Source organism: Vulpes lagopus, chromosome 7, assembly GCF_018345385.1.
Source record: "Vulpes lagopus strain Blue_001 chromosome 7, ASM1834538v1, whole genome shotgun sequence".
Lineage (NCBI taxonomy): Eukaryota > Metazoa > Chordata > Mammalia > Carnivora > Canidae > Vulpes > Vulpes lagopus.
Window position 1 is genome coordinate 98,087,331 of NC_054830.1, and position 17,304 is coordinate 98,104,634.

General features: G+C 35.3%; 1 protein-coding gene across 10 annotated transcripts in view; it reads left to right on the plus strand.

Annotated features, from left to right (window-relative positions):
• NFIB (nuclear factor I B) overlaps positions 1-17,304 on the plus strand; it is a 242,020-nt gene that overhangs the window by 208,063 nt on the left and 16,653 nt on the right. For 2 of the 10 annotated variants that reach the window (XM_041760894.1, XM_041760893.1), the window contains exons 9-11: positions 450-615; positions 3,690-3,772; positions 13,719-13,807. The exons of 1 other annotated variant lie outside the window; for it this stretch is intronic. In XM_041760894.1, the coding sequence (XP_041616828.1) occupies positions 450-615; positions 3,690-3,772; positions 13,719-13,807 (338 nt within the window). Of the gene's footprint in view, positions 1-449; positions 616-3,689; positions 3,773-13,718; positions 13,808-16,087; positions 16,657-17,304 lie in introns of those variants that run through there. 7 more of the 10 variants (XM_041760896.1, XM_041760895.1, XM_041760897.1 and 4 more) reach the window with 7 other exon arrangements.

Below are 17,304 nucleotides of genomic sequence, written 5' to 3' on the forward strand. Positions count from 1 at the left end.
CAGTGATAGCATCATTAGGTGAAATTTGTGTTCTGAAAGCCAGAACTGACTCATTGCAGAAAACGAAGAGCAGAGGAGAAGGAGGCATGGTTCACATTCTCACTAGCTCAGGAAGGATTTACATTGTTGTCTTGGGCTCACCATGTAAGTCTCCACTTGAGTCTTCTGTGCTTCCGAACCAAAGGACCAGTTCTGCCCAGCTCTCAGGGCTGTTGTAAAGATGAATTCACCTATATAAAGTGTTTTCAAGGTGAAGACTTTCTATTAAATGCTGCTGCTTCTTTTTACTACTAACCATTGATTGGTCTCCATGACTCAGACTTGTGTGGGCCTGTGGCAGTCCCAGCAAGTACACAAGGTTCACACAGCCAGGTGGGCTGAACGGAGCTATTGGGCTAGACGACTGCCTTTTGGATTGTTTCACCCGGCATTCTGTTTTTGTTTTGTAGCCTAACAGCAGTGGTCAAGTGGTAGGGAAAGTGCCTGGCCATTTCACACCTGTTTTGGCACCCTCTCCCCATCCCAGTGCAGTGCGACCTGTGACCCTGACCATGACAGATACTAAACCCATCACTACATCCACTGAAGGTGAGGCAGCTTCACCTACAGCAACCAGTAAGTATTTCTGTAGGAAATGAGAAATGGCCATCAAAGGCACCATTGGATATCTAATCCAAGGTGGAACACAAGGCAACTTTTCAGACCAGATGGAGATTTCTCATTTATGTGGAACTAGCAGGCATGTATATGGCCTGGCTGTGACAAGCTCTCTCTTATCAAATTTCAGTCTCAACATCATATTTGAAAAGGGAGAAGCTTATTTGTTTGAATAAACAGCTCTAATAAGAATAAGTCATGCCTGCTTGTTCAAGGTATACATCGAAAATACACCGAATAACATGACGCAGTATACGAGGTTTCTGTGTCACCCAGACAGACCATCGATCATTGTTACTTATTGGAGCATTCCTATAGGAGTCAGTTCCCTTCACAAGGCAGACTAAATCAGTGCCTCTGTAAGATAATTGCACACTTACAGTGCTGTAGGGTATGTCATTGCAAAAAACAGTTACAGGATGTTAGATGTGGATGAGAATATGCCAAAGCTGAGTATTAGGCACATGTAAGCTTCCTGCACTTTCATTGTCTGCGACTTCTTTTTCTTTTCTTTTTTTTTGCTTATCATGGTACATCAGGTACTACGCTTTTTAACATGGTCATAACATTTTAAATGTCAGATTTAGCCAGTGAACTTACATAGTGAACTTACATACGATAAATCAATGATTACTTTGCTTCATCACACAGAATACTCATAAATACACAAAAAAATATTACATGGTTTTTCAATTGGCTTCATCCAAACTACTGGCTTCCTAGAACTGGAGCTGGTAAAGTGGAGTGGATAAAATTCTAGTCAGGAGGAATTAGCATGCTCCTCACCAATTATGCATTATATATCTGAAATTCAAAGATTCCATTTTCTTTCCTAGAGCAAAAAAAATTGACATGCTCTGGAAATTTCTAAGTGAAATTACAGAGACACCACTGACTTGCTCTTTCTCAGGCTTTGGAGAGATGCTTTTTTTTTTTTTTTTTGGTGGCTTCTGAAAACCTGGGAAGGAACACTGCAAGCAGAATGTATGATACCATGAGTGTACAGTGAATTCAACATTTCTTTCTCAAAATTCTTGAGGCCCCATAGCCTAATCAGTCCCTGTAGGCTTATAATTCCCATCAATAATCATTAATGTTTGTAACTGATCTGTTGGTAGAGTGTCTAGTGAACACTTCCCTGAATGCACAGATAGATGAAATCCAGTCAAGGAAGACTAAAAACTCTTTTGTTCTAAAGGTTTGCTATGTACACTATAGCCACTAAATTTTAAAAGTGGATGTGTTAGCATCTTTGAGCAAAGTCCACAATTTAAATAAAGGCAAATAGAAAACAAAGATTTTTTATTTAAAGTATTTGAAAGACTATCCCAGCATAAATGGTCTAAACCAAGTTCTACAAACTTCAGGTACCTACTCTTCTAGTGACATTAATAGATGACCTTCAGGGGAAGATCAGACCCAAACAATCACAGCTCACTATGGGAGTGCTGTCAGCCTGCTTGCTAATGAATTGTTCTAATACTCACCTATAGGCTGGTCAGAAAAAGCATCTGATTTGATTAGTAAAGTTGTAAAATATTCAGAAGAAATATCTTGGTTGTATAAAGACAGCTGTATCAGTCCATTTTCCACTCCTGCATAAAAGAAATACAGTGAGTTGTTTTTCCTATAAACAAACTTGTAGCTCCAGCTCCCAAGACAACACTGATAATGAGAAATTGGTCATTGAACTGATAAGTCAATAAAATTAAAGAAAACACACATAGACCAAGGTAGTCTCTTTCTCATGGCTGGAAAGAGAAAATACCACAAACTTGTTGCTCTATAAGGTTGAGGCTCTTCTCCAGCTGTCTGTGCTGTGCATTGCTTTCCAGAGGCCTAGAGAATGGGGGCCACTGGCTGCTTATCGCTGCCCTTAGAGGGACCCTTTATTCAAGAGTAAGTAATGCTGAATTGTGAGCATCTTCACTGTTTTAAAAAGTTGCCTCAATGGATCTAATGCTGCAATCCTTTGAATATACAGGGCAGAATTAATATATTCTGTTTGAAAAAAAAAGGCTTTTAAAAATTAATGTCTGGATTTCTCAGTAATCTGATAGTGTTAAACCAAACGTTTTAGCTTCCTTCAGACCTATAGATATAATATGAATGGTGGAAACGTAGTTCTTCTGTTTATTCCAACACAGAGCAATGGGATTGCTTTAGTGCTGGGAACTTCTTTCCTTGTGAAAACAAACAAATCATAAGGAATAGGTTTTCTTTGGAAAAGTCACTGTGTACCAAAAAAGCACCTCTACCAAAAGTGCTTTTAAGGTGAGACTAAATAACTTAAGGAATATTCACCATATGTACTTACCACCTGGTGGCAGAGTATTTAAAAGGTGCCATCACTCCTTCTCTGGACCAATGAGAAGAAACTGACTTTTTGTGCTTATGGAAAAGAAAGAATTTTTTCAGAAATACCTCTATCAAACTTAAGATCATTTTCACACTGAATAAAATACTGACCTACTTCACTCAATATGACATAATAAATATAGGCTTCTCCTTCATGTTAGAAATACTGGATTTTTCTCCTTAGTAAGACATGTTTCATTCTATATCATCAAGCACATCTGCTTAAATCCCATTCATTACAAGCTTTCACTTTTTCCCAATAGACTTTCAATCTGCTTTTACATTTAGAATCACAGACCATCATTGATTATTCCATTATTAGACAGCTAGTATCTGGTGAAACAGTTCAAGTAGGAAAAGGACCCTTCTGTTTAGCCAGTTCTCGGTACGCCTGCAAGAGTATAACTGGAGCAAGTAAGTGTGAGATGCCCACACCAAAGGATGGGATGTGGTTTATTGGACAAATTTTTGGGGAGGGGGATAAACTAGGTGATTTGAGGTCAACTGCCATTTCTTTTATATCACTTGGTGTTCACTCAGACAAAAGACTAGAAAAATAAAGACACTTTTTTTTTTATTGCAAGTCCCACTTCTCTGGGTTTCTTTTACATGGACAGGGTGTTCATTCTGATAGTTCACAATTTTTATCTTTGTTTTTGTTCTTCCTTAATCAGCCTACACAGCCTCAGGCACATCTCAAGCCAATCGATATGTGGGACTAAGCCCAAGAGACCCATCCTTCCTACATCAGCAACAGGTGGGCAAGTTTCACCCAGGTGTGACGGTGTAGCACGCTTTCGCATTGGTGCGCTCTCCATGCTGCCTCTCAGATCTGGACTCAGAATGGGGCTCCCGGGGCTTCTGGGAAAGAAATTGATCATTACATTTTCCAGAATATTTTCTCATTTATCTTTTGTTTCTTGCCTCTCTAAACAGGGTTTCTCAAATTGGCTCAAGACCTTTTCCATCTCTGTGGCCTGTATCGATAACATCCATAAGTAACAGAGTCTTGGCCAGGATATTTTTCTCCATCTTACTGGCTATTGAGAACTTACTAGCCTTTAGCTTCCCAAGACAAAAACTGATCTAAAAGCCCATCAGAGGAGAAGCAGTACACAATTTGTGTTTTTGAGCTCTTTCATATTTTCCAGATGTTTTACTCCTCATTTTGGACTTTCAGTCCAAGAGGATGAGTTATGAAGCTAAAATCTTGGGCGACACATCATTCCTGTTTTAATAGGTTTAAATTGGTTTACTGATTTCAGATGTGATAAAACACTTTTTTTTGTTCTGCTTTCTTACATCATTTATGTTTCAAGTAGCATTTTAAATTTCACATCTCATTAATGCTGTAAATTTAATGCAAATGAAGTGTTTACCCAAACTGTGAAAATATACAGCCAGGATTAATGGTGGCTTATAAACAAATTAGCCACAGTCAAAGGCATGGAACATACCAATACAGAAATCCCATGATTCTAGTTACAGGATGACAGAAATAATTCCAAACGCTTCCAAATTTAAATATATTTTATGGTGCATATGTTTGCTGCTCTCAAGTTCTGATAGCAGAGCAGTTTGAAATTAACTGGGCAAAATATTAAATAGGGGAAAATAGGCCATCATGAATAAGAAGGAGCTGTGTAAACTTGCTCTTCGTTCATAAACTATATATGCCTATGTCTGTGTTTTTACATAGCAGGTACTCCTGCCTGCTGCTTTTGTTCTGGACCTGCCCACCTGGCTGGTGCCTGTTGTATCTCTCTTAGCTGTGCTTCGTGCCAAATTCCCAAGTCCTGCCCAGTTGTAGACCAAGGTAGCAGACTGCATGTATCAAAGGTCACCCCATGCAGAGTTCAGAGAAAATCATAAAGATAATAGCTTATTCAAGATACTTGACGTTGCGCCAGATTTTTAAAAAGCAATGCAAAAGAGTGAGAACTAACTGAAAACATCTGTACACAGTTACAAAAATACCAAATAATAATTAGTGGCTTTGCCAGCCATTGGCTTATCAACATAATTTTCTGGAATGCTACTTTTTCACCTCTAAAATTGCTATAATATGAAATGTGTTATAATTACTATAATATGGTTCTATTTGACAAATGTATATGTTCACTGTGTTTTTTAAAAACATATGTAAGATTTATAGTTTTAGAGACTTGTTCTTTTAAAAATCATTCCACATATTTTCAGAAATATTTTTATCATGGGGTTTGCATTACTCTTTATGACACATCTCTACTTTCCAGTTAATTTTTAATTCAGAGAAACACGCCTCCATTATTTAAACCTTTGCCCCAAACACATTTAGATTATGCCCAGTTCCATGTATTTAGAAGTAGTCTTCCCATCCCCCTGTGCTAACCTATGACAACTTTAATTTTTTGTTTTGTTTTGTTTAATCCTTATGACTAACATTAGAGGCTCAGGAAATTATCAGTAAAGTTCATCATGTAGAAGTTACTTCTTTCACATGTCCAAGGGTAAATCAAGAAAACTTAGCAAGCATTAGAAAAGTGTGAGTCTTAATATAGATGGAGTTCTGAGCACATTTTAATTGAAACAAATATATATATATATATATATATGAGTTCTGGAAGTACAAACTTTTCTTATCAAAGACCACCACTTCTTATTTAAGTGGGCAATATCCAATGAAGACCTCTTACAATATAAATAGGATTTGTTTGGTCAAATGCGGTTGATATTTATGGACTATACAATGTGTATTGAGCCTTGGAAGAAAAAAGCTGTAGAAGCTTTACAGCTAAAAATGTAATGTTCAATTCTATTGAGAATTGGTATTTACCAAGCAGACAGATAATTTGCCCTATATATAACAGAAGACTTAGTGCTACTTTTTGACATGAAGAAGCTCAATGTGCCACATTTATACTGAGCCATATTTTTGAGGCATGCAGAAGATGCAAGTACATGCATCTCATACTATACATGAATATTATTGAAGGTTCCAGTTAAAAGATTATTACTTTTATGCCTTTAAATTTTAAAAGAACCACTGAGCTAAAGTTTTAGGCTTAACTATCCAGAAACAGAGGGACAGAAATAGTTTAAGTGACTTCAGTGGAGTAAAGGTTATGCTTTCCCACAGCAGAAATGAGATTGATTTACTGTGTCCTTTCATTACTTTACAAAGATTTAAAAGAGACCACTCTTGTAACAGCAGGTTCTAAATGCATTTGGTTTAAAGCACTCAGTGATGAATGAAAAGAAAAATCAAGGGGTACATGAAATAAAGGTAATCAATCATTTTATATTAGCTAGGAGAAATTCAAAATTAGAAAGGCAATGGATTTAGTCTGAGAGAGTTCTTTTAAACATTCCCCATAGCCTTTAATATACATGACCCCTTAAGAATAAATATTGTCACCAGGTACATTCTTCAGTTTATTGGCGGCTGCTTTATAAAGATTTATCCTTTTAGGTTATGAAAAGTATTGATGTGCACTGTGCAGTGCTATTTTTTCTCAGAAAAGAACTTTAATATACCCTACATAAATTAGGGTTAACGATAAATTTAAAATTGTTGAATAATTCTGACTATCTTATAAATAATCTTTCCAGAAGATGACAATAAAGCAGACCCTTCAATATAGTCATTTCTAATACACGAGGACACTGTCCTTCTTCATTTGAGATGGCAAAAATTAAAATTAACCCTATACTCCACTTGTAAGAGTAATACATCCATATTGGCAAATTTGAATACAAAAAGTGCATGCTGTTATGTTAACTTGGTACACATACAGCTGTTACTAGTAAGTATACATCTCTGTGGTCCTTATAATAGTTATTACTGATTATTATTGGTCACTGGCTTGAAATTCTGACACATGAATTTCACCTGGTCACTGAAAATATGATACCTCCTTTGAATCTAAAAAAGAAAAAAACCCATAATCATGAAGAATAATTAAAAAAGATTCATCTAAACCAGTTGATAACTTGCCATTAGAAACAGTCCTAATTGGTCCTAATAATCAGCTCATGCTGGCTGATCAGGACTTGAAATTTTTCCTTTGGCCCCTAACACAGTCTTATGTGTTGTGTTGTGTAGTTCAAGGTCTGGAACTAGACTGTCTGTGCAGGATGACTGGCTTAGTTAATGTGTTCACTGTTGGCTTGGGGAGTTCTTAAAAGCAGACATCAGCTGGAGCTCCATTCTTCTTTAACTTTTCTATTGGAAGGTGGTGTGGTGGCTTGAGGAACTCCTGGTCCTGCTTTGGCAAGCTAAACTCTGTAGTCTCTCCTGATCAGTGTGATTCAGAACTTTTTCAGAAGTGTCAAGGACCTCCTCTCTGACTTAACCTCACAGAAGTTTAGTAAAATGCAGTGTTTTCATTTCCTCGTACTGTGTGCGCAAACTGCACATTCACTGTGACAGGCAAGGAGGAACCCACATATCCCAAGTTTTGTCTCTAAGAAAATGGGAACTCTATTGCAGAGTGTTGGATGTTACTCAGAAAATAACACACTATTTTAGAATCCAGTCTACCGATTTTAGTGTAAATGGTGAATAGGAGACAACTTACTTGAATTAGGACCAGTTCCTTATCTGGTCAACCTCACAATGAATTTGTTAAATTGCAGGCCTTCTTTCTTTGCTCTCATAGACAGTTGCGTGATCAAAGAGGCTCCAGTTAACTTGATTTTCACTCTTATACTTGAGCATAAGGTTATCATAAAAAATAAATCTTTACTATTATACATCAGTACAACACATAAAAAGATCCTATTGCAAGTTGGAAATAAAAATTTGTAGCTAAGAAGCATCTTGTTTGGAAATAAAAGATTACTATCTGACCCAGCTATTAAAAGGCATATTAACTTTTGATATGGATTTGAGATTTTGATAAAATAAATGGGAGGTCACTTTTGCCTTTCCAAAGAGAGATGACAAAGTCAAGTAAGCTCTGGTTTTTAAGACAGAAGACTTATTTTCATAATCTCTCAAAATTATAATCTCCTGACAATATATAGTACTTATTATTAGAGTTAATGAATGAATCTCCTGATCAACTCCGGTCCTTGCATTATGTACACAATTGCATGGATTTTATTGGTGCTTGAGCTTCAGCATGTTACATCTCTTGCATGACTACTTAATGCTTTTATTTCAATTTCAACTACTGGGCTACCTCACATCAAAATATTTTCAATACTTCTCTTGATAAACAATTGTGAAACTAGAATTTGGAGGTATACTTTTCATTAACGCTGGACATTCTGTTACACCAAATGGCCTTCCTAAGAATTTGCCTCTGTAGGAATTTTTTTTTAATTAAGATATTAATTGAAATTTCTTTACAAAGTTTGTCCTCGCAAATGGCAAAGCCAAAGCTAGGTACTGTGAGGCCACCGAAAGGTAGCCTTTTATTAGAGGCAAGCGGTTGAGAGGACACAAGTGGACTATCAACAAACTTTTCAATAAAGTCAGGAAGCAGGCTATCAACACTTGGGCTGTTCTTATTGTGTCTGTTATCATAATTGACAGCTTGACGTAAAACCCTATCACATGACTTCTGGGTAGGTATGTAAATGGATAAGAGGTCACTCTTCACATATGCTAGCTGGAAAGGAAACACATTTAAAGGAAGTTTCAGTCAAAATAACGGCTATGCAAATGTCTAGCTTTTTGGCTAGTTCTTCAGTTTAGTTCTTCAGTTTTAAACAAACCTCCCCTGGTCTGTTTTATCATTCATTTATTTACTCACTCACATAGAGTAGTTATCAAATGCTAATAACCAGATAAACCATTCTAATTAGTGTAAAAATAAAAATATGTTTACTGTAACCTCAAATTTCAATCAACAAAATCACAAGGGAAAAATTTTCTTCTCTGAGTACATTTACTTTAAAAGATCTAAGTTGAATCAGGGAAGTAGAGGAAATTCTGAAGGTTATAATTACAGCCATTTTAGCCTAAAATATTCTTGGGCTGCACATGAAGGACAGGATAGAAAAAGAGGAGCAATATGCAAACTATCTCAGGGGAGAACCAGGGGTTGGAATTTGGAAGTTTGGTTTTAGTGTTGACACAAACAGAGCATGTCTGACCTTAGTCAAGTCCCTAAACTTTGCTGTCCTGTATCCTTATCTTGGAAAGGAAAATGTAGAGGTTGTACTACACAATCTCTGTGTTCCCATGAAACCTTAAATTTTACGAGTTAAAGTAGTCTCCATCTATAAAAACCTTTCATTTCCTAATACTTATCATCATGATCAGTTATGTTTACTTCACTTGTGGGCTATGCATCTCCATTTAACGTAATTCTACTGTACTTAATTTAAATATCAAGAAGCATGGGTTTCAGAAATTGACAATAGAAGTAATTTTAAGGTACCAGATCTTGAATATCCTTTTTTTATGTGTTATATGTCTTACATCTAACAGTTTCATTATGAACATTTTACTTGTTCAGTAAGGCCTTATGCATTCAGAGGCCATTTTATTTGCTCCATCCTGAGTAATTAATCATAGCAATAAAATAAAATTCTACTGATCTAAGAGTTAGAGGAGAATTTGGATATAGGAGTGTTAATCTTTTTAAGCACCCCTGCAAAAGGACCTCTACCCCTCAAAAATCTGTTTCCTTGAGGCTATCTGGGGAAATGAAAAAAAATCTAAGAGATTGTAACATACCTTTAAAGCTATTCCCTTGAGGGTCACTGTAAACTTAAAAAAAAAAAAAGTGAGAAGGTAAATTTGCCTGTGTTGATTATTCTGTTTACAGTTTAATAGTTTATTGGTTCAACTGAGAGCTGTTGTCATCATGAGGGACTGTTAGTACATCGGCCTGTTTGCTGAGTCTAGCAAAATAGAACATTTTGCTTACCTTTTTTCCTTTGTTCCCAAGGCTAAGTGCTAAACATTTAACAAAAGCTCCTATTAGTAACAATGGAGGGCCCTCATTTGAATAAACAAAACCTTAATTTGGAAATCACAAGCAATATTGATTCTTTATGGCTGTCAGCTGTCTACAGGACTATGTGAGTGTAGTGTAGGAAATGATAATGACCCAAATCTTAGGTATTTTCTTTTATGTAGATTTTTTTTTTTACCTTATGTAGATTTTTGAGAGAAACTGTTTGGACCCATCCTCGTAGGCAAGGAACAACCTTCTCATTCCAGAGACTTTATAGAACATATGCAGTGAAAACTTTACCTTCACTTCTTTCTTAGTTGTTTGGACTATTTCAACTTTAACCCTTTACTCATAGCTTTTTGGGAGGAGAATCTTACTTCCTTACTTCACTTTCTGCTTGCTTTTGGAATTCTGGGCATAATTGTTTTAATATAAATTTTACCTTAATTTTCTAGACAGTCTAATTTCATGTTGGTAGATGCATATAAATTAATTAAAATTATTCACGTTGAGTGTGCATTTCTATAAGGATATGCATATGCTCAGGTCTCTCAAAGACTATTGTTACAAAAATAAGAATTGCTGTCCATCTCCATACAAAGGCACAACTTTAAAGGATTAAATTTCTAAAACGAATCAGTACCTGGTATTTTAAGTCTGTTTACTGTTGGAGTAAGCAAGTAATTTCCTAATTATTGAGGGAAAATGCTTGGAAACACCATTACAGAATGACTAAGCTTAGGTACCACTTAAAATTAAGGTCTCAAAATTTAATTAAAAAAGAATTGATAGCTAATAACACTGACTCACAGGACAGAAACCGAAGCATCGTCATACTAACCTCAAATAACATTATCACCTATTTTTTCTTTTAAATATTTTATTTATTTATTCATGAGAGATATAGAGAGGCAGAGACCAGGTAGAGACCAGGCAGAGGGAGGAGAAACAGGCTTCATGCAGGGAGCCCTATGTGCGACTGGATCCTGGGACTCCAGGACTCTGGGATCACGCTCAACCCCTAAGCCACCCAGGTGTCCCTCTCATATTATTTTAAATTTATTTAGAGCATAATGTAAAAAGTTTTTGTCATTGAAAACTTGCTAATACTAAGAACATTTAACATGCCCCCAAAATAATCTTTACCTGGTATTAACCTTTTATCACCTAGCATCTTTTCAAAATTTGCTGAGTCAGAACTATCTCTGTCAAACAAAGAGTCTTCGTAAGGGATCTTTTTAGGTATAATGTCATGGAAATCTTCAGTAAAGAAATGATTTCTATTTTAATTATTTGTTTCCCTTACCACACCATCACTTTATCAGAAAGTTTATTAATTCAAAGTCACCTTATGAAAAAGGTTAATTAATACATTAAGAAAAAAACAAAACAAAACCTGAAGAGGAAGGCTTTTGCTTAAGTGATTTGGCTTAAGTCATTTATAACATATAAGCATGTAGGAACATGTCTCCTCAGAAATTTTTGGAAATGTTGATAAACGCCACCCCATAATCTAAATAGCTAAGTAAATATAATTTATATTTTTTGTTTTCAGTAACAGAGAAGAAATTAATTCAACACTAATTAAATTATTTCTAACTACTACATTCAGTGATCATTTTGTATGTATTTCATCATATTTTCTGTTTGGAAGAAAACATGCCTGTTTATCTTAAGTATGGATGAAAGTGAATATTCAGCTATATAGTCAGGTTTAATCCCCTTGGGACTACTCTTAGGAAAGAAAAGCCCCAAAATATATTGATTTTAAATGTTACATATGTGGCCAACATTTTAACCCATCTGACATCTTTGACATCTTTTAGGATATGATAAACAAATAAACAAAACATGAGCAATGCGAACAACAAAAAAACTAAGCAGTTTACAAATGCTTCCTTTCAAGGAGAAACATAGTGTTCTGTAATTGTTTGTGAGACAAGTCAGTTAGTGAGTAATATTTAGATTCACCTGGCTTTGTGAAAGCATCTTTTTCCAAGACTTCTCTAATTTAAGCTGAGAGCCCCACAGAAACTAACCTGAAGTTAGCAGAATTATCATGACCTGTGCCTGAATAGACACCTCCATTCTTGAGAATTTTTAATTAACTGAAAAGTAGGATTTTTATTGATTAGAGCAGAATCAATAAGTGGTCCCTAAGGTCATCTTTACACAAGGTCAAACTTTTTTAAACTGTTTTTAGATTATTTTCATAGTGCAGCTTTAAAGAAATGTTTTTAAAAATAGACAATTGATACTTTTGCTATAAAAAAAAAACAAGTTCAGATTGTCCCATCACATTGCACTACTGATTAGATGATCCATGTGGAGAACTTGAAAAAAAATAAAGTTTGTTATCTGTTCAGTTTTAAAACTAAGCAAGTATACATTTTCTCCATCATGCAAATATGATAATCCATTTTAAGAATATTTTTTCATTCCAATTTAGTCTTTTTACTGGCTTATGGTTTCTTTATGAATACATTCAGAGAAGGATCTACATATCTATCAGTCTATCTGGCCATCTATCCATCTACCTTAAGGGAATTTTTTCAGTTCTTTAGAAAATTACTTTCAACCAGAATACCAACATAATGAAAACACATGTTTTAGAAATTTTAGATGGTATTTTTAGAGACTCGTAGATCTGTAGAAAGGTCTGCAAAGCGATTATTCTAAAACTCTAGAATCACAGTTACTTAGAATGTGTTGAAACTCATTGGTCTAACAGGAAAAGTAAAGGTTCTTAATAGCCATTTTTTTTTTTTAGCCATAACATTATCAGAAAGGATTACAATAACTTATCATCAGTTTAAAGGCACTTTGGCTGCAATCATCATCTTGTAGAAATCCCCACTGAGACGCCGCAAACAAGGTCCAGTGGATTGCTGGAAATCATCTTTTCAGTGCGAGATGCAGTTAATTTACAGCATGACTATCTAACGATTAAAAACCATGACCTTCTAGTGGGGGTTCCCCCCCCCCAGAGTCAGATAAGTTTACTTTCTTAAGCATAAAAATAAGCAATATATCTTTTCAATAAATCTGCTAGCACTGTAGGGCAGCTGTGAGCCAAACAGAACTGGATAGGGTTACTCGAACCCTCTTCCGAAGGGCAGAGCTGATGATTCCGAGATCTGGGAAGAATTTGTTTCAGCTTGTACTCAGTGCATTCTTCGCTCTATTCAGATGTGGTAAAGTATTTCAAATGCCTTTACTCTGAGTTTAAAATAAAAGTGGAAAATTCTTATCAACTCTTTCTAAATAGTGCCTTTTTGGCTAAAACAAAATTAGGAAACATCCAAAATGGAGTGCCTTGATGCTTCTAAACATAAACTAGGGAGAACGTATAGGTGGGGCCTTTACTCCTCTAAACTGCATGTCTCCTGTGTTTTGCAAACTGCATGCTAAAAGTTATTGATTATTTTACTCAGTGCAGATGATTTGGTATGTTGCATAAGAAAAGCTTTTTTGATTTTCTTCCTAAAATATATCTCTCTATTGAATATTAACGTTTGCTTTTATTTCAGCTCAATTTGTACTCTAATAATGGCTAATTGTGATGTTCTAAGCACTCGTTTCTCTTGTATGCTTTAATTAATAGAGAAGCATATTGCAGTAAAAAAAAAAGAGTCTAGGAAGTTTTGCTTTTGCAAAATAAGGTTTTCTTTTGCTTTTTTTTTCTTTAAGTTGCCTCTTGGGAAAGTAAGGTTAATGCCATGTACAATACTAGTTTGCATGTGTTCATTTAAATACTAAAAACTGTAGTACTGCTCGATCCATATCTGACTGCTAGGTTTCAATTGACAGCTGAGGATTTGTGACTGGACCATGAATCAAAACGGCAGGCATTTATACCCCAGTACCAGTGAGGATACATTGGGAATTACTTGGCAAAGGTAACATTTTAATTATTTCCAACCCTACACTTACACCTAAAAATTACATGAGCTATATAGTGTTTGTTTTTAACTAGCTTTACAGAAAATATATGTTAAAAATTCAGTTGTTTTGGCTATACCATCCCTCTTTCCCTCCCCTCCTCCTTTCTTTCTTATGTAAATGAAACTTCAAATTAATTTGGGACTATAGCATATGCTAATTGATCATTGAAATTTCTGAGTGCTGTCAAATGTTTTCAACAGTTTATAATTCCGGGGGAGGGGGCGGGGAAAAGATTTGACACTTAGATCTTAGGAATTGAAAAATGAAATCATATTCTAGGGGAGATTTTTCAGCTATTTGAGGTTTAATAAAGCATTGGTTTTTTGCATCATTTCAGCATTTTCTTCTACGGCTAACTTTGAATCATTTTACTATTCATTTATTCCCCTGTCAGAGGGGAAAAGCTAGAAGAAAAATTTGAAATTAGTCAATTTAACTGTTATTAGTGGCACTCATTAATTGTGGAGTCAGAAGATTGTTGAAATCAATAGCTAAAGAAGGAAATTGGTTTAAATAAAGTTTTAACCTCTGTTCATTTATATGAATCATTAAAGAACTGAATTTATTTGGTTGGCTGAGAAAATTATTCTAAATCTTCATTTTCAAATTAGTTTTGATATTGTCTCATGTATTGCTTTTGGAAAGTTAGTGCTAAGTCAGCTTTTGTATCATTTTAATAAAGAACAAATTGTGTCAAATTGACAAATTAAATAATTAAAATCCATGGTATAATCATATGTAATAAGAAGTAAAAATTTATAGAAAAGAGTGAGGTAATCCCATAAGGAGTTCACCAAAAGTAGAGCCAACATAATTTTCCAACCCTGCTCCAACTGTAATGCCTGTGTTAAAAGCACATACTCCGATATCGGTTATAAATGTGCTGCCCATCACCAGTTTACTTGATAGAAACTGTTGAAGAATAGAGTTTAAAAGAATTAAATTAACAAAATGTTCACTTTTACTCAGGTGAAAACCAAGAAAATTAGTTGGATTCCGTTTTATCAACTTCACGAATTTTTATTAATACGCTTCCTAAAATGAATATGATATGACTTTTCCTCTTTTTGAAGATTGGCATAACATCTACTTTAAAATGTATACCTTTTTACATATTTCATTTTTTTCTCAAGAAGTTTATATAATTCCTCCATTTGGAAATATGTAATATATGCTTATAAAAAGAAAATAAGCACAATGAAAGCACCTTATTTAAATACTCTTACTAAGAATTTGAATTAAATTCAATAAAATAATTAAGTATTTTAAAATTTAATTAGATTTGGATTTAATTTTATTAAACAGCTTCTTTATATTCCATGTTTTCTCTATCAGTTAGCAAAATGGACTGTGTCTGCATACATACCTTACTGTATTTATAAGAATTGCGAATCAGATGAAGTATACTCATATTTTTTAAATGTGGCCTATGGCTGTGTGATCTTCTGTATCTGGATTACTGATTGACATTTATTTATCTAAGTAGGATAGCACCTCTATAAAGAACATAAAGCCAAATAAAGATATAAATTATTGGTGATTTGAAATATAACTATACCCAGTTGCTAGTGATTTTTTTAATCAAAAATTGATATCCCAGAAAGGGAAAAGGTGAGTGGACAGTGAATCACCACAGAATATATGGAACAGCGTGAATTAATATGATGACTAAACCGAGTTCTTAGGAGAGCATTGTTCCTGTTACAAAACCCCTCCTTGTTGAAAAATTGGTGTGGTAATCAACTTCAGATTAGAAGAAATCAGAAAGAAATTCAGAACTCTCAATTATAACACTTTTTGGTTAAAGGTAATGATATATAGAGTGGCTTTAATACTTCAAAAAGCTTTTAAAAGGGTAGCTTTTGAAAAAAAAAAGATAGCTTTTGGTCTATTCCCTTTTTGTCATGATTCAGAAGGCTAACTGATAATGGCGGCTGTCACATTCATGCATTCAACAGGTATTTATTGAATCTCTGGGGTAGGCTGTCCCAAATGCTGGGTGACTGCTAACAGGTGCTCAGGGTTCTGAAAAATCAAAGCATCCTACAATTTACAATAAATATGCTCAAATAAGATAGCACTTTTGTTTTCTTTTTAATAGGCATAAGTAGAGTCCATATCTGATAATACAGATAGTCATGTCTGTGGCACAACATACATATTCATGACTTACTCATGGTTTATAGTTTGTGCTCTGTGGTTATTTATGAAACTTAATGTTTTCTTTTTCCTAGAAAGGATCATTGAAAAAGGAAACCATAAACTTCTGTTGTACTAGTACTTTTAAGGCACACAACAGACATCCAGAGTCATCGGGGCACTGCTACAGCTTTAAAATTATCTGATTAAGTTGAAAGTATCTGAGAAATGTAGAGCCGTTCAACCAGAGAATTAAATAATCTGCCTTTGTCATAATGGAATAAAGAAACTATCAGGCTATTTTTGTGGTGGTTGTTGCTTTTTGTTTTTAACAAAAGGCAGTCCCTGGGGACTTGTAGTAAAAAAGGGCAAAGCAGAGAAGGTGTTTTGGTTTTGCTCTGTGTTTTGGCTTTGCTTTTGCTTTGTTTTATTTTGTTTTGATTGTTTGTTGCCGTTCCTTTGTTAGTACGATCAGTTGTCCACGGTGGCCTCCTTTTCTGCTTTATACCACCCCTCCTGCAGATGTGTTTCTGTGTCACATGCAGCACCTTTTACAGGCCTGCAAATGGCAATGCTGAGGAGAGCTGGGCAAGTGCAATCAAAGCTGGAAGATTTCCTTCTCTTCCTCCCTCTCTGCCCCACGTAGAAACATTCCCTTAGGAACCAAGGCGGACTCCGTTGGAAAGTTTCCACAGACTTACTAGGTTGCAACCCTGAAGGTGTTTTGTTGTTTTGACCTTAGAATTTTGTGAGGAGTGTGTGTGTGTGTGTGTGTGTGTGTGTGTGTGTGTGTTTTGCTTGCACCTTGAAAATGTGAGTTTTTCTGTCTAACCCAAAGGTTACTGCAGTTAACCCAGAGTGAAATCCGTTGGCGAAGGGCTCATTTCTTGAGTCAGGAAGGGCTTAGCTCTGAGGACCCTAATAGGTGATGAGTTGCCGATGCTGTTCATAAGGGTACTGTTGTGTTTGTGCTTTGTCCTCTGATGTGGACAAATTACACTGTGGCATATGTGAATTATGTAGGTATAAACAAACATAGCAGTTAACTCCCTAACTGGCTTGCTTTCTTGAAACTATAGCCTGAACATGACTTGTACTATCAAGTATGAAAGAGCAATATAATTGAATGAAAAAGAAAGCCAAGGGACAATCCAAGAATAATATAAACATAAGTTATTTTAAAACATTGGAGGGAGTGCTTGATGCAAAAGAGAAACTGGATTTATTGTTTCATTCCCTCTTCTCTGCCTTCACCCCTTTCAAGAGAAGCAAAGCCACAAGTGAGTGGCTGTATGTGTCTGATGGCTTATAT